Here is a 17,027-nt window from a genome sequence, read left to right as displayed (position 1 = left end):
CTGCTTCGGGGTCTTCATGAGCTGCTTGATGCCTGAAAGGACCTCAGGTGGCTCTGGTTTCTGCTTCGGGGTCTTCATGAGCTGCTTGATGCCTGAAAGGACCTCAGGTGGCTCTGGTTTCTGCTTCGGGGTCTTCATGAGCTGCTTGATGCCTGAAAGGACCTCAGGTGGCTCTGGTTTCTGCTTCGGGGTCTTCATGAGCTGCTTGATGCCTGAAAGGACCTCAGCTGGCTCTGGTTTCTGCTTTGGGGTCTTCATCAGCTGCTTGATGCCTGAAAGGACCTCAGCTGGCTCTGGTTTCTGCTTTGGGGTCTTCATCAGCTGCTTGATGCCTGAAAGGACCTCAGGTGGCTCCAACATCTGCTTCGGGGTCTTCATCATCTGCTTGATTCCAGACAGGACCTCAGGTGGCTCTGGTTTCTGCTTTGGGGTCTTCATCAGCTGCTTGATGCCCGAAGTGACCTCAGGTGGCTCTGGTTTCTGCTTCGGGGTCTCCATGAGCTGCTTGATTCCTGACAGGACTTCAGCTGGCTCCAGCTTTTCTTCTGGGGTCTCCATGAGCTGCTTGATGCCTGACAGGACCTCAGCTGGCTCTGGTTTCTGTTTTGGGGTCTTCATGAGCTGCTTGATGCCCGACAGGACCTCAGCCGGTTCTGGCTTTTTCTGTGGGGTCCTTAATAGCTGCTCAATGCCTGACGCAACCTCAACCGACTCCAACTTCTGATCTGGAGTTTTCCTTTTACTTGCCAATTTCACCTGAGATTCTTGTTTCTCTGCAATTATCGACACACTATCCACATCAAGATCTTCTTCCAACTCAGCTTTTCCTCTTCCAGGATTTTTGGTGGATGTTATTTCAAATACAGACTGTGGAGATTCCTTCTCTCTCAGAGAATAGGAGATGGCTTGACAATCCAGTTGCTCTCCTGAAGAATCTGGGATATTTGATGATGACACCACCATCTCTCCTGAAATAAGCAGTAGGTTTATATAATTTGGCAAACAAACTAAGCAGAAAATCCAAACATTCTAATTGCTGTATAACTAAGTAAAAAACGGATTCAACCAGCCAAAGCTTTCTACAAGCTAAAATCCAAAAATGTGTTACAGCAATTGGTTTGATAATTAGCAAGAAGGCAATTAGCTCCTACAAGGCACAGCATACATTTAAAAAATAAGCATAAAAAAACCTTGGTGATTTTTTATTTCATCTGATAAAAATCATTAGTATTACTACTATGAACATTGGATAATTTATTCTTGATTTTTGTGGGTGATTCACTAGATGCTCACTTTTGCTAAATTCTTAGTAAAACAGGATTTAAAGAATTCTGAGTTATTCAGGAACACGACTGATATGCAAAGTCATATGCAAAGTCATACGCAAAAGATGGAAAAAAAGCTAAGTATCATCTTAATACAAATCTTCCTAATCTGACACTTTTTTCTTAAGTAGAATCTTTGCCTGCAGAATTACACAACATAACCACTCCCTGCCATAAGATTTTGTCAGAGTCTAGATGTATCCCCTGACAACCGATTAAAGAATTGCCATCCTTCAAAAACAAGACTTGCCTGAAACAATACTTCAGCATTTAGAAGTTGGATATCAAACTGAATGAATATAAATAATAACACCTACCAAAAAGTTAACTGGAACTATTGGAAAAATGCCTTCCAATACATGACAGAAAAAATTGGTGGTTGCAAAGATCTCTACACCAAGCCTGCCTAGCATTAGGCGACACACTGTCAATAAACGACAGACAAAGCTACCCCGAAGTATACTTAAATGTTGCTTTCCAACTAACAACCATACCAGATTCTTCAGAAGCATACAGTTCAGAAGTTTCCATTGTGGCGCACGTTGATGTAACATCACTGTCATTAACAGTGCTCGAAGGTGATCTTCTTCCAGTCCTATTTTCTGGATTTTCAAAGAGATCAAACAGTCCTATAAATTATATTTAGAAAAATGAGCACATATTTTGAAAAAAAAAAGTACACAGTTGGCAGAACCAGCAGCAGATTTTAAAAAAAAAAAAAAATCTCACAACTTACCTATGAAGCTGTCATCCATATTCAAGTTTTGTTTCGAGATGGGATTTTTCACCACTTTAGGGACCTGTCCAGCTGTTCTAACAGTGGTAGAGTAAGCTCTACCTACAACTATTGTAGGAGGAGACTCTGCATGACCTGTGCTAAAATGACCTTTGATTTTTCTTCCGGGAGTCTATAAAGGAAAAAAAATATTAAAAAATTAGGACACAAAGATCCCTTTTATTGAAAGCCTAACCAGAATCACTCAAGAGATTCCACAGATTTATTGGTCGTGTTTAGCTAATGCCGACTGTTGGGCATACAGAATGGTTAAACTGCAGCTACTGTAAAGGGCTGATTCATTGTGAAATGCAGCTCATGAATTCAAGATTTCAGTGACTGCGCTCAATGAGCATCTGAGAGAGGTTTTCTTAGCTTTCAGAAATGCTCAGGGATTATCCTGAAAGTGCTTCAGTCTTACTCCTTTCCACCTTCATAGTCTTTTAGGTTGGAGAAGACCTTCACAATCATCCGATGCCCAACCTCATCACCAGTAAAGCGGTTAAACCGAAATAGAAACTTTTCAAACAGCAGCACAGCTTGAACTGTAGACAACAGACACATACTTACTCCATCCACCCAACACATTCTGTTATTTAGATACGCTCTTAAGATGCTTTGAATTATTACAGTAAATTCAAGTAGATTAATGAAATAATTACCTATTTCACGTGCTCTGTAACAACACGAGTAACTACCCCCACACTTACATAGTCCTTAACGACAGCCTCCAAGACTTGCACCCAAAGAATAACTAGATATGGCTCTTGACCTAGATATGTTCTTACACACTGTGAGGAAGACACCGATACCCATTTAACATCTTGCCAAAGTCTCATAAGCTTCCAGCTTCTGCAGCAAGACACCAACAAGCTGTTTCGACGTTTAGCAAACCCCCAAACCTTAAAAAGGTAGTAAAAAGAATACCTTTGGTGACTGTGTTATCTTCTTCACTGGTCTTCCTTTCTGGGTACGTTTTTTAACAGCCTTTGTTTGTGGTCTTACAACACCAAGTTTTACCACTTCTGCCCAAGATTTCGCAACTACAAAACAAAACAGACAGCCTTAATTCTCAGCTGTGTAAGCACAAATTCACCGCTATTTATGATTCCAAAGGACACGCTGTAGTCAGACATCCGAACTAGAAGCCATATGGTTTGGTAACAGCAATATCAGACTATGCTCAAGAGCTACAGGAAAACACACTTTCAAGCTGAATGTTAACGAGTGTCCGAGCACCCGTTTCCACAACAAAAAGCGTCACACAGCATTCTGGAACTGAGTGATGACCTCAGTCTGTCCTCACCCCCTGATGGAGTTCAAGAAGTTTTTGGAAAATGCTCTCAGAAACGTGGTCTGATTTTCTGGGTGGTCATTTGAGGACCCAGGAGTTCACCTTGATGATCATTGTGGGCTCCTTCCAACTTGGGATATTCTGTGATTCTATGAAATATTTTCCTCATTACAAATTTGCCATAAGCCTTTCAGTCTTGCTCTGAACCTTTCCTTGACAGAATGTAAGGTTTAACAGCAAAAAATGTATTTTTAAGTGAAACATATCCAGGATTAACCAGGAAGGCCTCACCATATAATGGGACCATCACTGGGACACTGCATGCAGTATGTTATTCAGAACTTTAAAATGATACTACAAAATATGAAGATAGCAAGGAATAATAAAAGTTGCCAGATGAATGTTGATATTGATGGGAAACTTTAAATTTGACTTTGAAAGAGTCAAATTAATATTATCTGTTTTCATAAATTAAAGACGTCTTTAAGCTTCTTCACAAAGACTAAATTTTCAAGAACCAGAGTCCCTCTTAATTTTTCCAATGGTATCAAAACTATTTTGACCAACATTCAAATTCCAGTGTTCAACAATTAAAATATTTGTGACTCGATGGCTATCATCCATGATGTCTGCCATACACCCAACAGCTACAGGTGGCGCAGTCTACAAATGACAGCGTGTGAACTGTTTAGGGGAAAAGGCATAAAGAAACTAAGCTGAATATAGATAAAGTGCATGTTTTCACCAACAAAATTATATAATTGATACAATTTTAGTTCTACTCCAGATTGAGGGACTTGGAGGATCAATACTGCAATTAACCTAACAAACAGAACCTTAATTCTACCATTTTTCGATTTCTGAGTATTAAGATTTATGTTCTAAATACCATGGCTTTAGCAATTGGATTCATAAATGTGAGAATGTAAAAGTTGGCAGTTCTCTGATGGTTCAAAAAAAAAGATCCCCAAACCATCAGAATATACGCCAATCATTTTGTGGTCTCCGTATAACAAACAATAGTAGGACTACTTCCGTTTTGTAGCTGCTTTTTAAATTGTTAGAATTCATATTAAAATTAACTGCTGAAACAGACCTAGCAAATTGGCAGTAGAGGCACCGCTTCTTCTTTTTGAATTGATAACTGCTACAGCACCACTTCTCCTCTTCAGGGGAGTCTTCTTCGAGCTACGTTGTGAACTTTTTGTTAATTTGTTAGGTGTTGCCATTGAGGTTTTATCATCTTGGCTGACATGATCAGAGGTAGGTGTTTTCACTTGGCCACTATTTTTCTCCTCTGTATTCATATCTTTTGCAACACTGCTCTGCTCTTCTGCAATTGGCGATGGTGTTGTGACGTGTGAAACAGAGAAACGTCCTTTTGTGTAAGGTGCTGGAGAGCTCATAGTAAGCTGCGGTGTTGCTTTTCCAGAGTCAGGGGAAGAGGCAGCTGGGGGTGTCTGGGCTGGCATTTTTTTGGGTGACATTTCTTCTTTTTCCAATTGTACAGAAAGTTCCTGGTAGAAAAAAAAAGAAAAAAATTACTGTGCAAAGCTGAACTACAAACGTTCTTCTCTGTCTCTGAAAAGTAAATGCAATGGTATAAAATATCAACAGATCAGTTGAAAAAGCCTTAGATGTTACTCTCTAAGAAGGAAGCAAATTGGCAACAATCTTTAAATTCCAAAAGCCTCAAAAGGCATGCACAAATCCAATTGAACAAATTAACTTTGTTACTCTAGTTTATTCAAAATAGTCTTATTCACATGAAGTGCACTACAGGCTTTTACTGGTTTAAATCAGCAGCTGAGCGTTTCCAAACTTCTGGCCAAGCCACATGGCCATAGCTTGCATAGTCTGACAACAAACTACTCTTCTAGATTGCGTCTGTTTTCTGCTATTTAGGATTAACTGGTGCCAGTAGATTCTGCTGGTAAGCACAAGCACACGAATATACTCCTGAACATGCATGAGAACAAGCAAAAACGTGCGGTGAGAAAAAACAAACCTACTGGATAAAGACAGGTAGACAAACAATTAGCTGCACGCCCTCCTTTGGGGGAAAAGGTTTAAAAATGCTGATTAAAAAAAATACCATTTTAATTCCCATTTTCTAACAGATGTCTTTACTGTTCATTTTGAATTCATTTTTAGAAGTCTTTGAATTTACAAGCTCTGCTCATGTTACTTAGGTTAGCAACTTGATTAGCCTTAGCATTTATTCACCTGCACGGCAAAGTGCCTCAGTCCCTGAGCCTTTTTCAGCACTGCGCGGGGGGAGTCTCCAAACGGTAAGCTCAGTCTCGCAGGAATTGCACCTCTTTTAAGGGGCGAGTTGGGAGGCAAACTTTTGTCAAAGAGCTCTGGACTTAGATGACCACCAAAGGACACTCTTTTCCTCTTTCCTAAAGGCTGAGGTAACAGATCACCGCTCTTCCTCTTCTGAGATACTCTTTTTGTCTCGCCTAAAAAAAAAAAGGCAATAATTGAATATATCCCCACAAATCGAAGAAACCAGGAAGTCACCATTTTAGCCAGCATAGAAAACAGTGCTCACTCAGGCACTTTAAAGGTGGAAACATATTAGAAATTAACTCATTTTCATTCAATTAGGTAAACTTTCATAAAAATTATTGGTTATTTTTAGGGTCATATATATAAAAACATGATGTTACAGAACCAATGGGTCAGCAATTAATTATATATTCAGATGGAAAAATTCTCATGAAAACTAAGATTTTCTCCAATTCAGTACCAGCCAGGCACGAAATTAAATCTAGTTACCTGATTCTTCTTCAGCCAACAGGTCAGAAACATGCATTTCTGAAACAGCCTCATTGCCTTCCAGTACATTAGCACTTCCAGAAGACCTTTTTGACGATAATCTCTGAGGTCTTGGAACACTGGCATCTTCCAAATCTGATTGCTGATCACACCCATTGGTGGCCAGATCTTGTTGAGTTCCGCTGTCCTGGCTGTCTACAGTCTTATTGTGGTGTTCTTGAACTGCATTTGTCTCCAGTGCTTTCTCAGTTTGCAGTTCAGAGCTCCTTGGCCTACCCCTTTTTCTTCCAGAGCCAGATTTCTGACTTGCAGGAGAAGCCAGTTTTGATGTTACCTCTCCTGAAATTGGTGTCTCTGAAAGGATGCTTTTGTTTACAAATTCTTTACTTTGTCTGACATTTCTTCTGGGACTCTTGGAATCAGAAACAGGAGACTCAGAATCTCTCTTTTTTGTGTTCACATTTGCCTGATCACAGATTTCTTTCAGCACTTCTACTTTTGCCGATTTTCTTGGTGTATGTTGTTTACTATTCCGTCTCTGTTTTAAGCATTTATTTTCTCCCAAAGGCAGTTGTTGGAGGCTATCATTTCTGCACACTGAATCTTCCCTTTGAATTTCAGCTGAAATTTCTGAAAGAGAGTTGTGTTCCAACAACGCACCTCCTCGAGTTGTGGGAGTACCAATATTTACAGAATCCATCCCTGTAGCTTCTTTGGTAGGTGACATGAAACAAGATCGAGGACTCTTCCTTCTGGGGGTTGGTGTAGACACATGTTTATCTACTTCAGAAACATTTGTCATCTTTGTTTTTTGTGCTATTTTCTCTGCTCTTATTGCAGAGCTGTAGATTTTCACCTCACCCAAGCGTTCTATGGAGCATGGCTCCAGCAAACACGCTGCGTTTCTGTCGTTCTCCTTACTGGGTTTGGGTGTTTTGGCAGTCACCTCAGTGCCTTTAGATTTACCTGGCGTACTTACTTCCTTATGATCTTGCAAGTTACTTCTCCTACCTTTTCTCATCTCCTTTGAAAGAGAAGTTCGAGGACTTCGGGTAAAACACTTCTTGGTAGCACTTCCTACCGTTGAGATCTGATTAAATTCTGAACCAATTACGTCTTGTTTCATTTTACATTCTTCATTATTTTCACTTATGCCAATTTCTTTCTCTTTAGTCAGGCTTACAGGATCACAACTTGATGCAATTTGAGCACTTGGTTCTTGCAGAGCACCCTTACCAGCTTCTTTTCCAGGTACATTTCCTTCTTGCAGAGGTTTTTTCACTTTAATCTCATATTTCAGTGTTTCATAGAGTTTACTAAAGGGAGACATTTCATTTTCCTTTTTAATAGATTGTTTTATCTTATATGAAGATGTAGGTGTTTGTAGCTTAACTGGTAAGGCTTTGCACATATTTTTCTCCGTACTTTGTTTATTTTCGTCAGCATTTTGTTCTTCGCACTCAGAATGATCTACAGCATAAGCAAAGCAAAAACAAAGTTATGTAGAAAATGCAGAAACATAAGTTCCTTAAATACAGATGAGAATTCCCTCCTTTCCTCTACCAAGGCTAGCAACAAGGCTCCAGGATATAGGACCGCAAACAAAGCTCTGTTTACAATAACAATTCTCTCATAACAAAAACAATAGTATTGAAATGCTTAACTAATTTTAAGTTGCAATGTGGACCTTATCCCACATTCAGATAAGGAAATTTGTATTTCACGCTGCTGTTTTTCTTCAGTGGCTTATACACATATCTTTCATGGCTGCCACAAACCAGATTTGTGAACACAGAATTTAACAATCATTTAGATCGGCTTACCACAAGTCAATCAGTTTTCTGTCTTTCATTTACACAGGTGCTGTATTGTTCTAACTGTACCAGTGCTTCTCTAGGGTAAAGCAAGACAATAAAGCAGAGCTAGCACTTCCCAGATGAGACAGAGCAAGTGACTGCACGCACGCTGGAAGCCTGAAGTAACATGCTTCACATTTTCCATGCACAGAGCGGTCAGCCAATAGGGTTCGTCCAAGAAGTTGCCTTTCTAAGCCACAAGAAGCTGAGACCTTGCGAACATCTACACATCCACAGCCTCAACACTGCCGTATACCAGCATGAACATCTGCTGAAACAAATGCTGACATGTTGACTTCTCTTAGATGCAACAGGAAATACACGTAAAGATGGAGAGACTAACATACAAGGAAAAAGCACACTGATCCACTTTTGGAGGAGATTGAGGGGGGGAGTAGGAAGGAGAAGTGGGAAAGAACAAGAAATTAATCTTTCTTTGAAAGTTTGTACTCAACTGCAGACAAGTACATCTGTATTTTTTTGTTTTGATCAGAAAAGTTGCTCCCTTGAGGTTTAGAACAATGAAGCAATGAAGGATGTATTGTAGGACGGTGTCAGGGAACCTATTATCCAAACCCCACGAATACAGATGTGCTTACAACCCACAGACCGAACACTTTAAAAAAGACTCTCTCTCTCAGTTCACAAAATGGGATCTTTAAATGTGATCTTTTTGGATTTCAGCCAAGCTTTCAATACTGTTTCTCACAATATCCTGGATAAAGCATCCAGCAAGACAAGTACACAATCCAACGGGTGCACAACTGGCTGACGGATCGAGCTGGGAGGTTTATAGGAAATGGGGTTAACTCAGGCTGGTGGCCAGTTACTAGTGAGGTTCCACAGGGCTCTGTTTTAGAGCTAGTTCTCTTCAATGTTTTCAGAAATGACATTGATGTGGGACTTAAAGGTATACTAAGTTTGTGTATGACACTAGATTAGGAGCTGTGGACACCTTCAAGGTCAGAGAGCACTTGCAGAAAGATCTTGCCCAATTAAATGGCTGGGCCATCTCCAACCACGTGAATTTTAACAGGAGCAAGTGCCGGATTCTGCACCTGTGACAGGGCAGGCCTGGCTGTACGTACAGACTGGGGGACTAGAGGCTGGAGAGCAGCCCCACAGAAAGGGGTCTGGGGGTTCTGGTCAACAGCAAGCTGAACGCAAGCCAGCAGCACGCCCTGGCAGCCTAAAAGGCCAGCCGTGTCCCGGGGTGCCTCGGGCTCGGCACCGCCAGCCGGCCGAGGGAAGGGATGTCCCGCTCTGCTCAGCCTGCTGCGGCCTCACCTTGAGCTCTGCGTGCAGCTTTGGGAACCACAGCATAAAGACATAAAACTGTTAGTGTCCAAAGGAGGGCTACAAAGATGGTGAAGGGCCTGGAGGGGAAGACATATGAGGAGCAGCTGAGGTCCCTTGGTTTGTGCAGCCCAGAGGAGGCTGAGGGGAGGCCTCGTGGTGGCCTGCAGCTCCCTAATGATCTGATTTAAAACCACCCCGTCAGTTTAAAGCCATTTACCCATTGTCCTATCACTGCACCCCCTGACAAAGAGTCCCTCCCCAGCTTTTCCGTAGGCCCCTTTTGGCACTGGAAGGCTGCTATAAGGTCTCCTCAGAGCCTTCTCTTCTCCAGGCTGAACAACCCCAACTCCCTCAGCCTGGCTTCAGCCTTACTCATATTGCAAACTATGATTTTAATCAGCAAAATTAACTCTAGGTAACTCCAAAGCAATACCTGTTTTCAACACCAATTAGAAAAAAATACCTTAGATAAAAAATACTTGCTCAAGATGATCTAATGTTTGCTCTAAAGCAATATGTTCATTTTTTTTTTTTAAACCACAAAAGCGTATTTGTGATGTTCTAGTTTGTTGCTGCTGAAAAATACAATGTAATAAGCATTAAGTTTCACCTATCAGTTTCAACTGACATTTGTATTGCATTTGCAAAACTGGTGTACCAAACTCCTTTGTTAGGTATAACCTTTGATTTAAATGATTTGTGCAGATTCAGTTTCCAATATAAACATGTTTTTGCCAATTCCAGTCCAAGTGTTACTGCCCATTTGTCAGGATGCAACTACATGTTTTCCCCTGGCTTTGGTAAATCACAGCATTTATGTACAATGCAGTAGTATCCTGACCTAGGAAAGCGTACTGTGCTCAGTTTGAAAAAAATCTTAAAATATATTTATTTTGCTCTTTTCAACCTTGTTTTTCCTCCAGATGCTAAGATTTAAAATAAAATTAAGGAAGGAGATGAATGCAACCCCCTTCTAATACAGGTACCAACCTGCAGATCTTTTAGGTCCTGAAGTTTGCTTACGTAATAACTCCACTTCTGCCACCTGCTGAACATGAAGAACCTGTAAATTTGTACAACATTATAGCAGAGCAACAAATATTTAGCTTTCTACTGAACGTTGAAAAAACACTAAGTTTATAAATATGCAAGTATTGCTTACTGAACAGGTTTAAAAGCACTCAAATTAAATCGAGTATTTCACCAGTTAAGAACACTAACCGATAGTCTACGTAGCAAGAACTCAAGTATTGTTGTATCGTTATTAGCTCTAAAAGCAGCTGCAGCGTATGAACATGTACAAGCACATTCTAAGCTCACTTTTGTACCAGACCTAGTAGAAGAATTTTATTTAAATACGAGAAACATAACATACAAAAATCTTCAATAGCCACAGTACTCACTAAGTAATATATCCCCTTGAAGGGATAAAACATTGTTGGGAATGAAAGAAGAAACAAATGCAAATAAATTAGTAAAAGATAGACTTAGTTTGGTATTTATAAATGCCAGCAATACATTAGTTTAGTAGCACATAAAACAACATACATTTGGAGAAAAAAAGCATACTCAGGCTCTAGGGCAAAAATGCCCATTTAAAAGTAGAAGTATACCCAACGTTAATACTTTGTTTCCTGCACCCTATCCTCTCCTCAAAAAAGAATTAGTTCTTAATAGACCTATTTACTAATCTATTAAGATTATAGGTAACCTATTAACAGGAACTGGTAACTCTAAAAATAATATACTGAGTTTAAAAAAAAAATATCTAAAGGAGTTCATTTGCATTTTCAAACAGAAAGCTAGCCTACATTGAAAAAATATTCCTAATTTAAAAACAAAAAAAAAAAGAGACAAAACCCACACTGAAACAGGGACACAGAATACCCTATCAATACTGATACCAATGTACTTGGCCATAAATAAGCTTATCACCACGAAATTACCTGCCGTGATTCATCTTTTGGAGATCTGGAACGCCTCCTTCTTGGAGTTGATTGGAGAGGATATTCAAACCTGGATGAAATATTTTAAAAGTAAAAATAAGCATTTTTTGGTTAAATAGCTGATAACTAAATTCCCACTATTAGGATAAATGATCTAGAAAGAGTTGTCCCACTCCCAGCAATACAAACACATTGCTTTAAAATACTTTAACTACATCAAAATGTCCTCTTCTCCTAGAAAGTGTTTGTCCTGGAAACAAAATCCAAGTGATCTCTCCAGACAATTCTATCTTAGTTGTTTTAGCTTAATATAATATATAAAAGTAATAATAATAAAAAAAAAACTTTAAGCCATCCTGCCTTCTGGAGAAGCTCTTTAAGACGTTGTGAAGAGATACAAAATAATTTAATTTATCTTTCTGAAAACGGTAAAACGATGTTTTAGGTTTTCCCATTCATCTACTGCTATCTTCTGCATCTTCCTCCAGCAGGTAGAGCCTGTGTCCACAGAGTGCTCCACACTGTTTGGCTGCAGAACACGTTCTAGGATCAAGGCATCGTCTCTGTCAGAGACTGTTTGTCTCTGTCACTGGCACTTACCTGAAAGAACGATCAATAATAGTTAACACATCCCCGTGCTTCAGAGGTACGGGTTGCTGAAAACAGCTTCCATTCAGCTGCGTGGGATTTACTGTGCTTAAATTTGTCAATATTGCCTAGAAATAAAACAAAAATTTCAGTGGCCTGACGACGTGCAACAATGCAATACAAATGGCATTCAAATATTAACATCTCACCTCCTCGTTTTCATTTACTTCGATTTTACAATGTTCTTTCGAGACCTGAGGCAACTGGATGCGGATGTCACATTCTGTTCTCCTACGGGTGAAAGTATAATTTGAGTTTCAAGACATGCAGAAGAGAAAAGCCAGAAAAATCTCACTGCTGTAGAATTAGGTGCTTTGGCTTCCCAAATTTCAGCTAATAATCCATACGACTGGACACAGGCAAGAACACAGAAAAACAAAGGGATAAGAAAATGCATTCAGTGAAAGACTTAACGTGATGTCTATTGCACTAAGAGTTTGGAACGCTAGGAAGAGGCCAGAAAGTTATTGCTACCACAGGGGAAACCTTTTCTCCACCAAAAAAAAAGTGATTGTGATCAGCAGTTTAAGTTCCACCACTTTTCTCTGGACACATACATTTAATATACACCAACAGACCTAAGCAAGAGGCTTGTCTCTAAGTGCTCTAGGTAAGAAACGGGGAATATCGTGCTTGGTGCTAATTTCAGTGATGAAAAGTGGTGGAAAAACAGCACTGCAGTAAAAAGGATAGAAAGAAACGAATCGGAGAGAGAAACGTGGAGTCTAAAGCTTAGAATCTAAGTCACGTTATCAGCAAAATACACTCCTTCCCAAATCTGTCCTAGTGCTAACAACATAGAGAGCAAAAAAATAGGGTCTCGGTATGGCACGGCTGGCTAAGAAGCGGCCTTTTCATCTGCCAGGAAAGCCAACGGTTATAGGACTGGCTCAAGTGTGAAGCTGCAGATTACCATTAGTGACCAAAATTGTTAGAAGGCAGGCTTGCCCTGTCTAACCCACCAGGGAGTGTTGAACTCATTCACCTTAATTGGATAAAAGAGTTGAGATCCTGAAGACAATTAAGTCTGAAAAAAAACGCAGGACATTAGGAACAGGAAGAAATGAACCACCTAAGGCTGTGACAGAAAATAGCAGGAGCTTATGCTCCTATAACGCCAGAGAATCTATACTGGAAAAAAGGTAAAACAACCAAATTCTGAAAAATCAGTTCATGACAAGCCTAAAAAGACATAAAAATGAATTCTCATCTGCCTGGGCAGCTCTGCTGAAGCCAAAGAAGAGTATTATTGACACTGCAGTGCTTCCCATAGACAGGCACTACGGAATCTGATTCAGGACTGGATAATTAGTTAAGATATATCAATCAGGAAAGTGCTCAGCAAACACAGTTGAAAAGAAGTAAAACCATTTTATTTATCAGTTCTTGATACTAGCTCGTGCATTCCAGTACTGAGGTCTTGGAGAACCAAAAAAAAAATTAATTGCAAGAAGCACTGGCATGACCACAGGTGAATGCAAGCCGCATTCCCTTCTGTTGGTTCTCTAGGCCCTGCCCCCAGATACGAGCACCACCACTTGCTGCTTGCACACACGCCACACGTAGATTACTTTCAGTCTCACAGCTTCATCAGATCTCTGCTAAATTTCTCTTGGTCAGAAACTTCAGGAAAAAAAGAACTTTTAGCAAGGAAAGGACAAAAAGTGATGACAAACAGTAAGTTCAGCTCAAGTAATGTTAGCCCAATATCACGTTCCCTGCCTTGAACATTGTTCACAAATACAAACATTTCTTTCTTGCAAGTAAGTATTAAGAAGATTCTGTCTGCAGGAACTATCATTAATATTATTTCAGTGCATCCGAGTACTCAACGCGTTCTCACCTTCCGAATAAACAAGAGCTTGCAGTGAGTGGAAAGTGAATTCCATCGGTCCCATTCCGTTTAATTACGATTATTTTCCCGAAGAGCGGCATCTTCAAACGTAAGAAGCCTTACCTACGTGAGAACGTCAAAATTATTCACCCAAGCAATGATTTACTCTCATAAACGTGTAAAGCAACGTAACCTGTTTTTAATGCCGTTCAAGACATTTTTTAAAGCACAGCAGAAGAGCCTTGTGCACATGGCACGTGAATGGAGTGCCACTTACATGTGCTTCCCTGCACGGAAACCCGGGAACTATCCACCACGAGCATTCGCTGAAATCCTGCGCGGAAGCTGAGGGCAATACACGTTTGGAGAAAACGCCCTTAAGTGGTGGTGAGAGCAGTCATCACGTGCTCACGGGAACTTAGTAATATTGCTTTTGGGTATGTGATAGCTACTTGTTACCCTGCTTGTTGTAGCTGCTCTAATAGCTACTTGTTATACTTGTTATTTGCAAAGACTCAGGACCACACATCCTCTATTTCATTCTATAAGCAACTTAAAACTATTTTCAGGCGGACAGTCGCTCCTCCTCACCTAAACCTGGTACGTTACCTTCCTCTCATCTACTGGGACGTTCTCAGACCTGGCTTTCAAGTAAAGCTGACTCTGAAGTAAGCCGAGACTACGGGACTGCAGCTGTAACTATCTACCCGCTGCTCTCCGTCACCGCCGCTCCTTAAACCCGCAGCAGGGTTTCGCAGAAATCCTGGGTCTCAAAGGCGACTGCGTCTCCTCGGCTCTCAGAAGCTGGTAACGCAGTACGGGGGACAAACCTGCCTCGTCGCCTTCCCCAGGGAAAGGGCAGAACTGTTCAGCAGTACTAAAGGATCAGGGTCCCGAGCACCGCATTAAACCTAAGTCTGACCACACCGCAACGTTTCTTGCCCCTCGGCCCATCAGCGAGTAAAGGAGAAAACAGGTGATGCCTGGAAGGAGCCCTGCAGGAAGGCAGCGGGGAGAGGGCAGGGTGCGATGGCAGGAGAGGCGCCGGGGGTGACAGGCACGCACACAGCACGGGCAGCTGGCAGCGGGCTCGCACAGCTTGCTGCGCCTGACAGCAGAGGCAGCGCTCCTCCACCCGCAAACCCTTGCGTGCCACGAAGCGGGACCGATCCTCGAAACAGCCCGTGCGTGGCCGAACGGCACCGGGTTTGAAAGTAGCTCCTACAACAACACTCACGGCCTGCGTGTAGGACTGAAACCCAGCGCCTCTGCGCTGCAAGCAGCGTGCCCACGCAGCGCACGGACAGCACCAAGGACTGATCTTGGCTTGTTGTGACCGGCAGCCCGCTCCCCCATCGCGGGGCAATAACCGCGTGCGCTTTTAAAGCTTATTCCCACCCCAGATCGCGGCTTCGCCACCCGACTCCGCCTCACCCACGGTCCCCCACCCAGCCTCGCGCCGCTATCCCCGGCGGCACGGCGCTGCTTTCACCGCTGCCGCAGCCCGGCTCCCGACCGGACACCTCCAAGGGAAGCAGCCAGAAGCCCCCCCCCCCCACACTTCCCCCCCTCCCGGCGCTCACCCGCGGCGCGGTGCCGGCTCCCTCCTCCTCCTGGTCCTGGTCCCGGTGCCGCTCCCGCCGGCCCCGCGGCCGAGCAGCGCGGCGCCCCCCTCCCTCCCTTCCCGCGCGCGCCAGCGCCTCTGCACGCTCGTATCCCTCCGCCGAGCCGCTGCAGGCACCAGAGGCACCGGGCGGTCCCGGCTCTGCCCAGCACCGCCCCGGAGGGACGCGGCCACGCAAGCACAGCCCCGGGCCGGCCGCCACGCGCCCCCCCGGCCCTGCCCGGCGCCGCTCGGCGGCCGGACTATTTTAGCCGTAAGCGCCGGCGCTGCGGCGGAAGGAGACGAAACCGAGCTCGGCGACATTTCGAAAAGGCGCGCGGAGAGCCGCCATTGGCCCGAGGGGGGCGGCGTGTGGCGCGGCGCAGCCAATGGGGGCAGCGGAGGGCGTTTGATTTCAAATGGTCGCCTCAGGGCTGGCCCCGCCCCGCCCCGCCCGCCCGCACCGGGCTGGCCCCGTCGTCGCTGAGGGGCCCCGGGAGCCAGAAGCAGCTCGGGAGGCCCGAGGACAGCACCGGCTCGCTGAAGTTCCTCAAACATCCGCGTCTGGCTTCTGTACCGCTCCTCCCCTAATTCAAACTGTCTTCGTCATAAAAAACAGGGCGCTTTGAAGGGGTAACAGTAGAGGGAGCACGGAAGGAAGCAGCAATAAAAGCGTAAAAATGAAAATCAGCGTTTTAAGTCCGTTGTCGTCACCTGTCATTACGCACAAAAACATTCCCTGACAGGAATTCAGTACTAAGGCCTAAACTGGAGACTCCAAGAATTTGAGACAAAGCCTGTGCTGCTCTGTATGTGAAGACAAAAAAAAAAAAAAAAGAAAAAAAAAAAAAAAAAACACCTGGTGAGGAGCCAGGATGAATCCAACCAGAAGACCTTGCTCTACAGAAAAGTGGAAAGCTGATACGAGATAAAATAATCACCAAATCCAGTATTATGGCCATCCCCATCCTTGGCCAAGTCTGTGCTTGATGTCTCTATCGTTTAAGCAAACATTAATTTCCAATCAAGGAGATAATATGGTATGAAAAATGGCAAGAAACCCTGATTTGAAAATAGCCAAGAAGAAGAAGAAATCTTTGAGCCCTTTAAACGTAGGCTCAAGTCAGAAACTTTTCAGACAGGAAGGACTCGACCTCAGCCCTTTCTGACATGGAGAAGATATTTTAAAAATGCTCTTTAAAGTATTTACACACAGATGAAAATTAAAACTACATTAAGACTATGTAACTTCCATCATTACGTTCAATTCTTTCTTCATTTTGAACATTTTTACCAGTGGCCTGGAGTTAAGAAGCGCAGGCCCCAACCACCTCACGTCTCATTTTCCAGTCTCCTCCATGCAGTACATAAAGCCACGTTTTAAAAACAACGTATTTGTTCTCTGCTGCTTCTCTTTGAGGCCTAAGGGAGTCACAAAAGGTTTTGGACTTCTCTAAAAGGGATGGGAGGGTATTTCATGGAGTGTTTTCACCTCCGTGAAACAGAACAGGAAGGTTCTTAAAAATGAGGGACTAGAGGCAGGCCAGGCAGCGGCTGGAGGTGCCGGTGACCTAACGCTCCTCCTGCTCTTTGGGCATCGGTTAGCCTGGCTGCTCGAAACCTCATTTTCAGGCTGTGGCTTCACAACAATGAAAGCCAAACT

The 17,027-nt window shown here is 42.9% G+C and overlaps 1 protein-coding gene and 1 long non-coding RNA gene across 9 annotated transcripts in view; one reads left to right on the top strand and one right to left on the bottom strand.

The window, feature by feature from the left end:
- MKI67 (marker of proliferation Ki-67) overlaps nucleotides 1-15,557 on the bottom strand; it is a 23,043-nt gene extending 7,486 nt beyond the window's left edge. For 2 of the 8 annotated variants that reach the window (XM_035329937.1, XM_035329945.1), the window contains exons 1-14: nucleotides 15,344-15,409; nucleotides 13,771-13,885; nucleotides 12,913-12,954; nucleotides 12,077-12,158; nucleotides 11,880-11,995; nucleotides 11,280-11,349; nucleotides 10,324-10,396; nucleotides 6,174-7,648; nucleotides 5,621-5,854; nucleotides 4,491-4,911; nucleotides 3,028-3,143; nucleotides 2,062-2,233; nucleotides 1,820-1,954; nucleotides 583-968 (exon numbers count right to left, since the gene is read on the bottom strand). In XM_035329937.1, coding sequence (XP_035185828.1) covers nucleotides 583-968; nucleotides 1,820-1,954; nucleotides 2,062-2,233; nucleotides 3,028-3,143; nucleotides 4,491-4,911; nucleotides 5,621-5,854; nucleotides 6,174-7,648; nucleotides 10,324-10,396; nucleotides 11,280-11,349; nucleotides 11,880-11,995; nucleotides 12,077-12,158; nucleotides 12,913-12,954; nucleotides 13,771-13,862 — 3,414 coding nt within the window. In that variant the 5' untranslated portion in view covers nucleotides 13,863-13,885; nucleotides 15,344-15,409. Of the gene's footprint in view, nucleotides 1-582; nucleotides 969-1,819; nucleotides 1,955-2,061; nucleotides 2,234-3,027; nucleotides 3,144-4,490; nucleotides 4,912-5,620; nucleotides 5,855-6,173; nucleotides 7,649-10,323; nucleotides 10,397-11,279; nucleotides 11,350-11,879; nucleotides 11,996-12,076; nucleotides 12,159-12,912; nucleotides 12,955-13,770; nucleotides 13,888-15,343; nucleotides 15,410-15,496 lie in introns of those variants that run through there. The other 6 variants (XM_035329938.1, XM_035329939.1, XM_035329940.1 and 3 more) reach the window with 6 other exon arrangements.
- Nucleotides 7,323-12,073, top strand: LOC118169036. Its single transcript, XR_004751896.1, has 3 exons — nucleotides 7,323-7,429; nucleotides 7,622-7,627; nucleotides 11,768-12,073. It is a non-coding gene; the product is annotated as an uncharacterized LOC118169036 (long non-coding RNA).
- Nucleotides 15,558-17,027: the final 1,470 nt, after the last annotated feature.

Source organism: Oxyura jamaicensis, chromosome 6 (genome assembly GCF_011077185.1).
Source record: "Oxyura jamaicensis isolate SHBP4307 breed ruddy duck chromosome 6, BPBGC_Ojam_1.0, whole genome shotgun sequence".
Taxonomy (NCBI): Eukaryota; Metazoa; Chordata; class Aves; order Anseriformes; family Anatidae; genus Oxyura; species Oxyura jamaicensis.
Note: the sequence above shows the minus strand (reverse complement) of the source record. Positions and strands in the feature narration are given on the sequence as shown.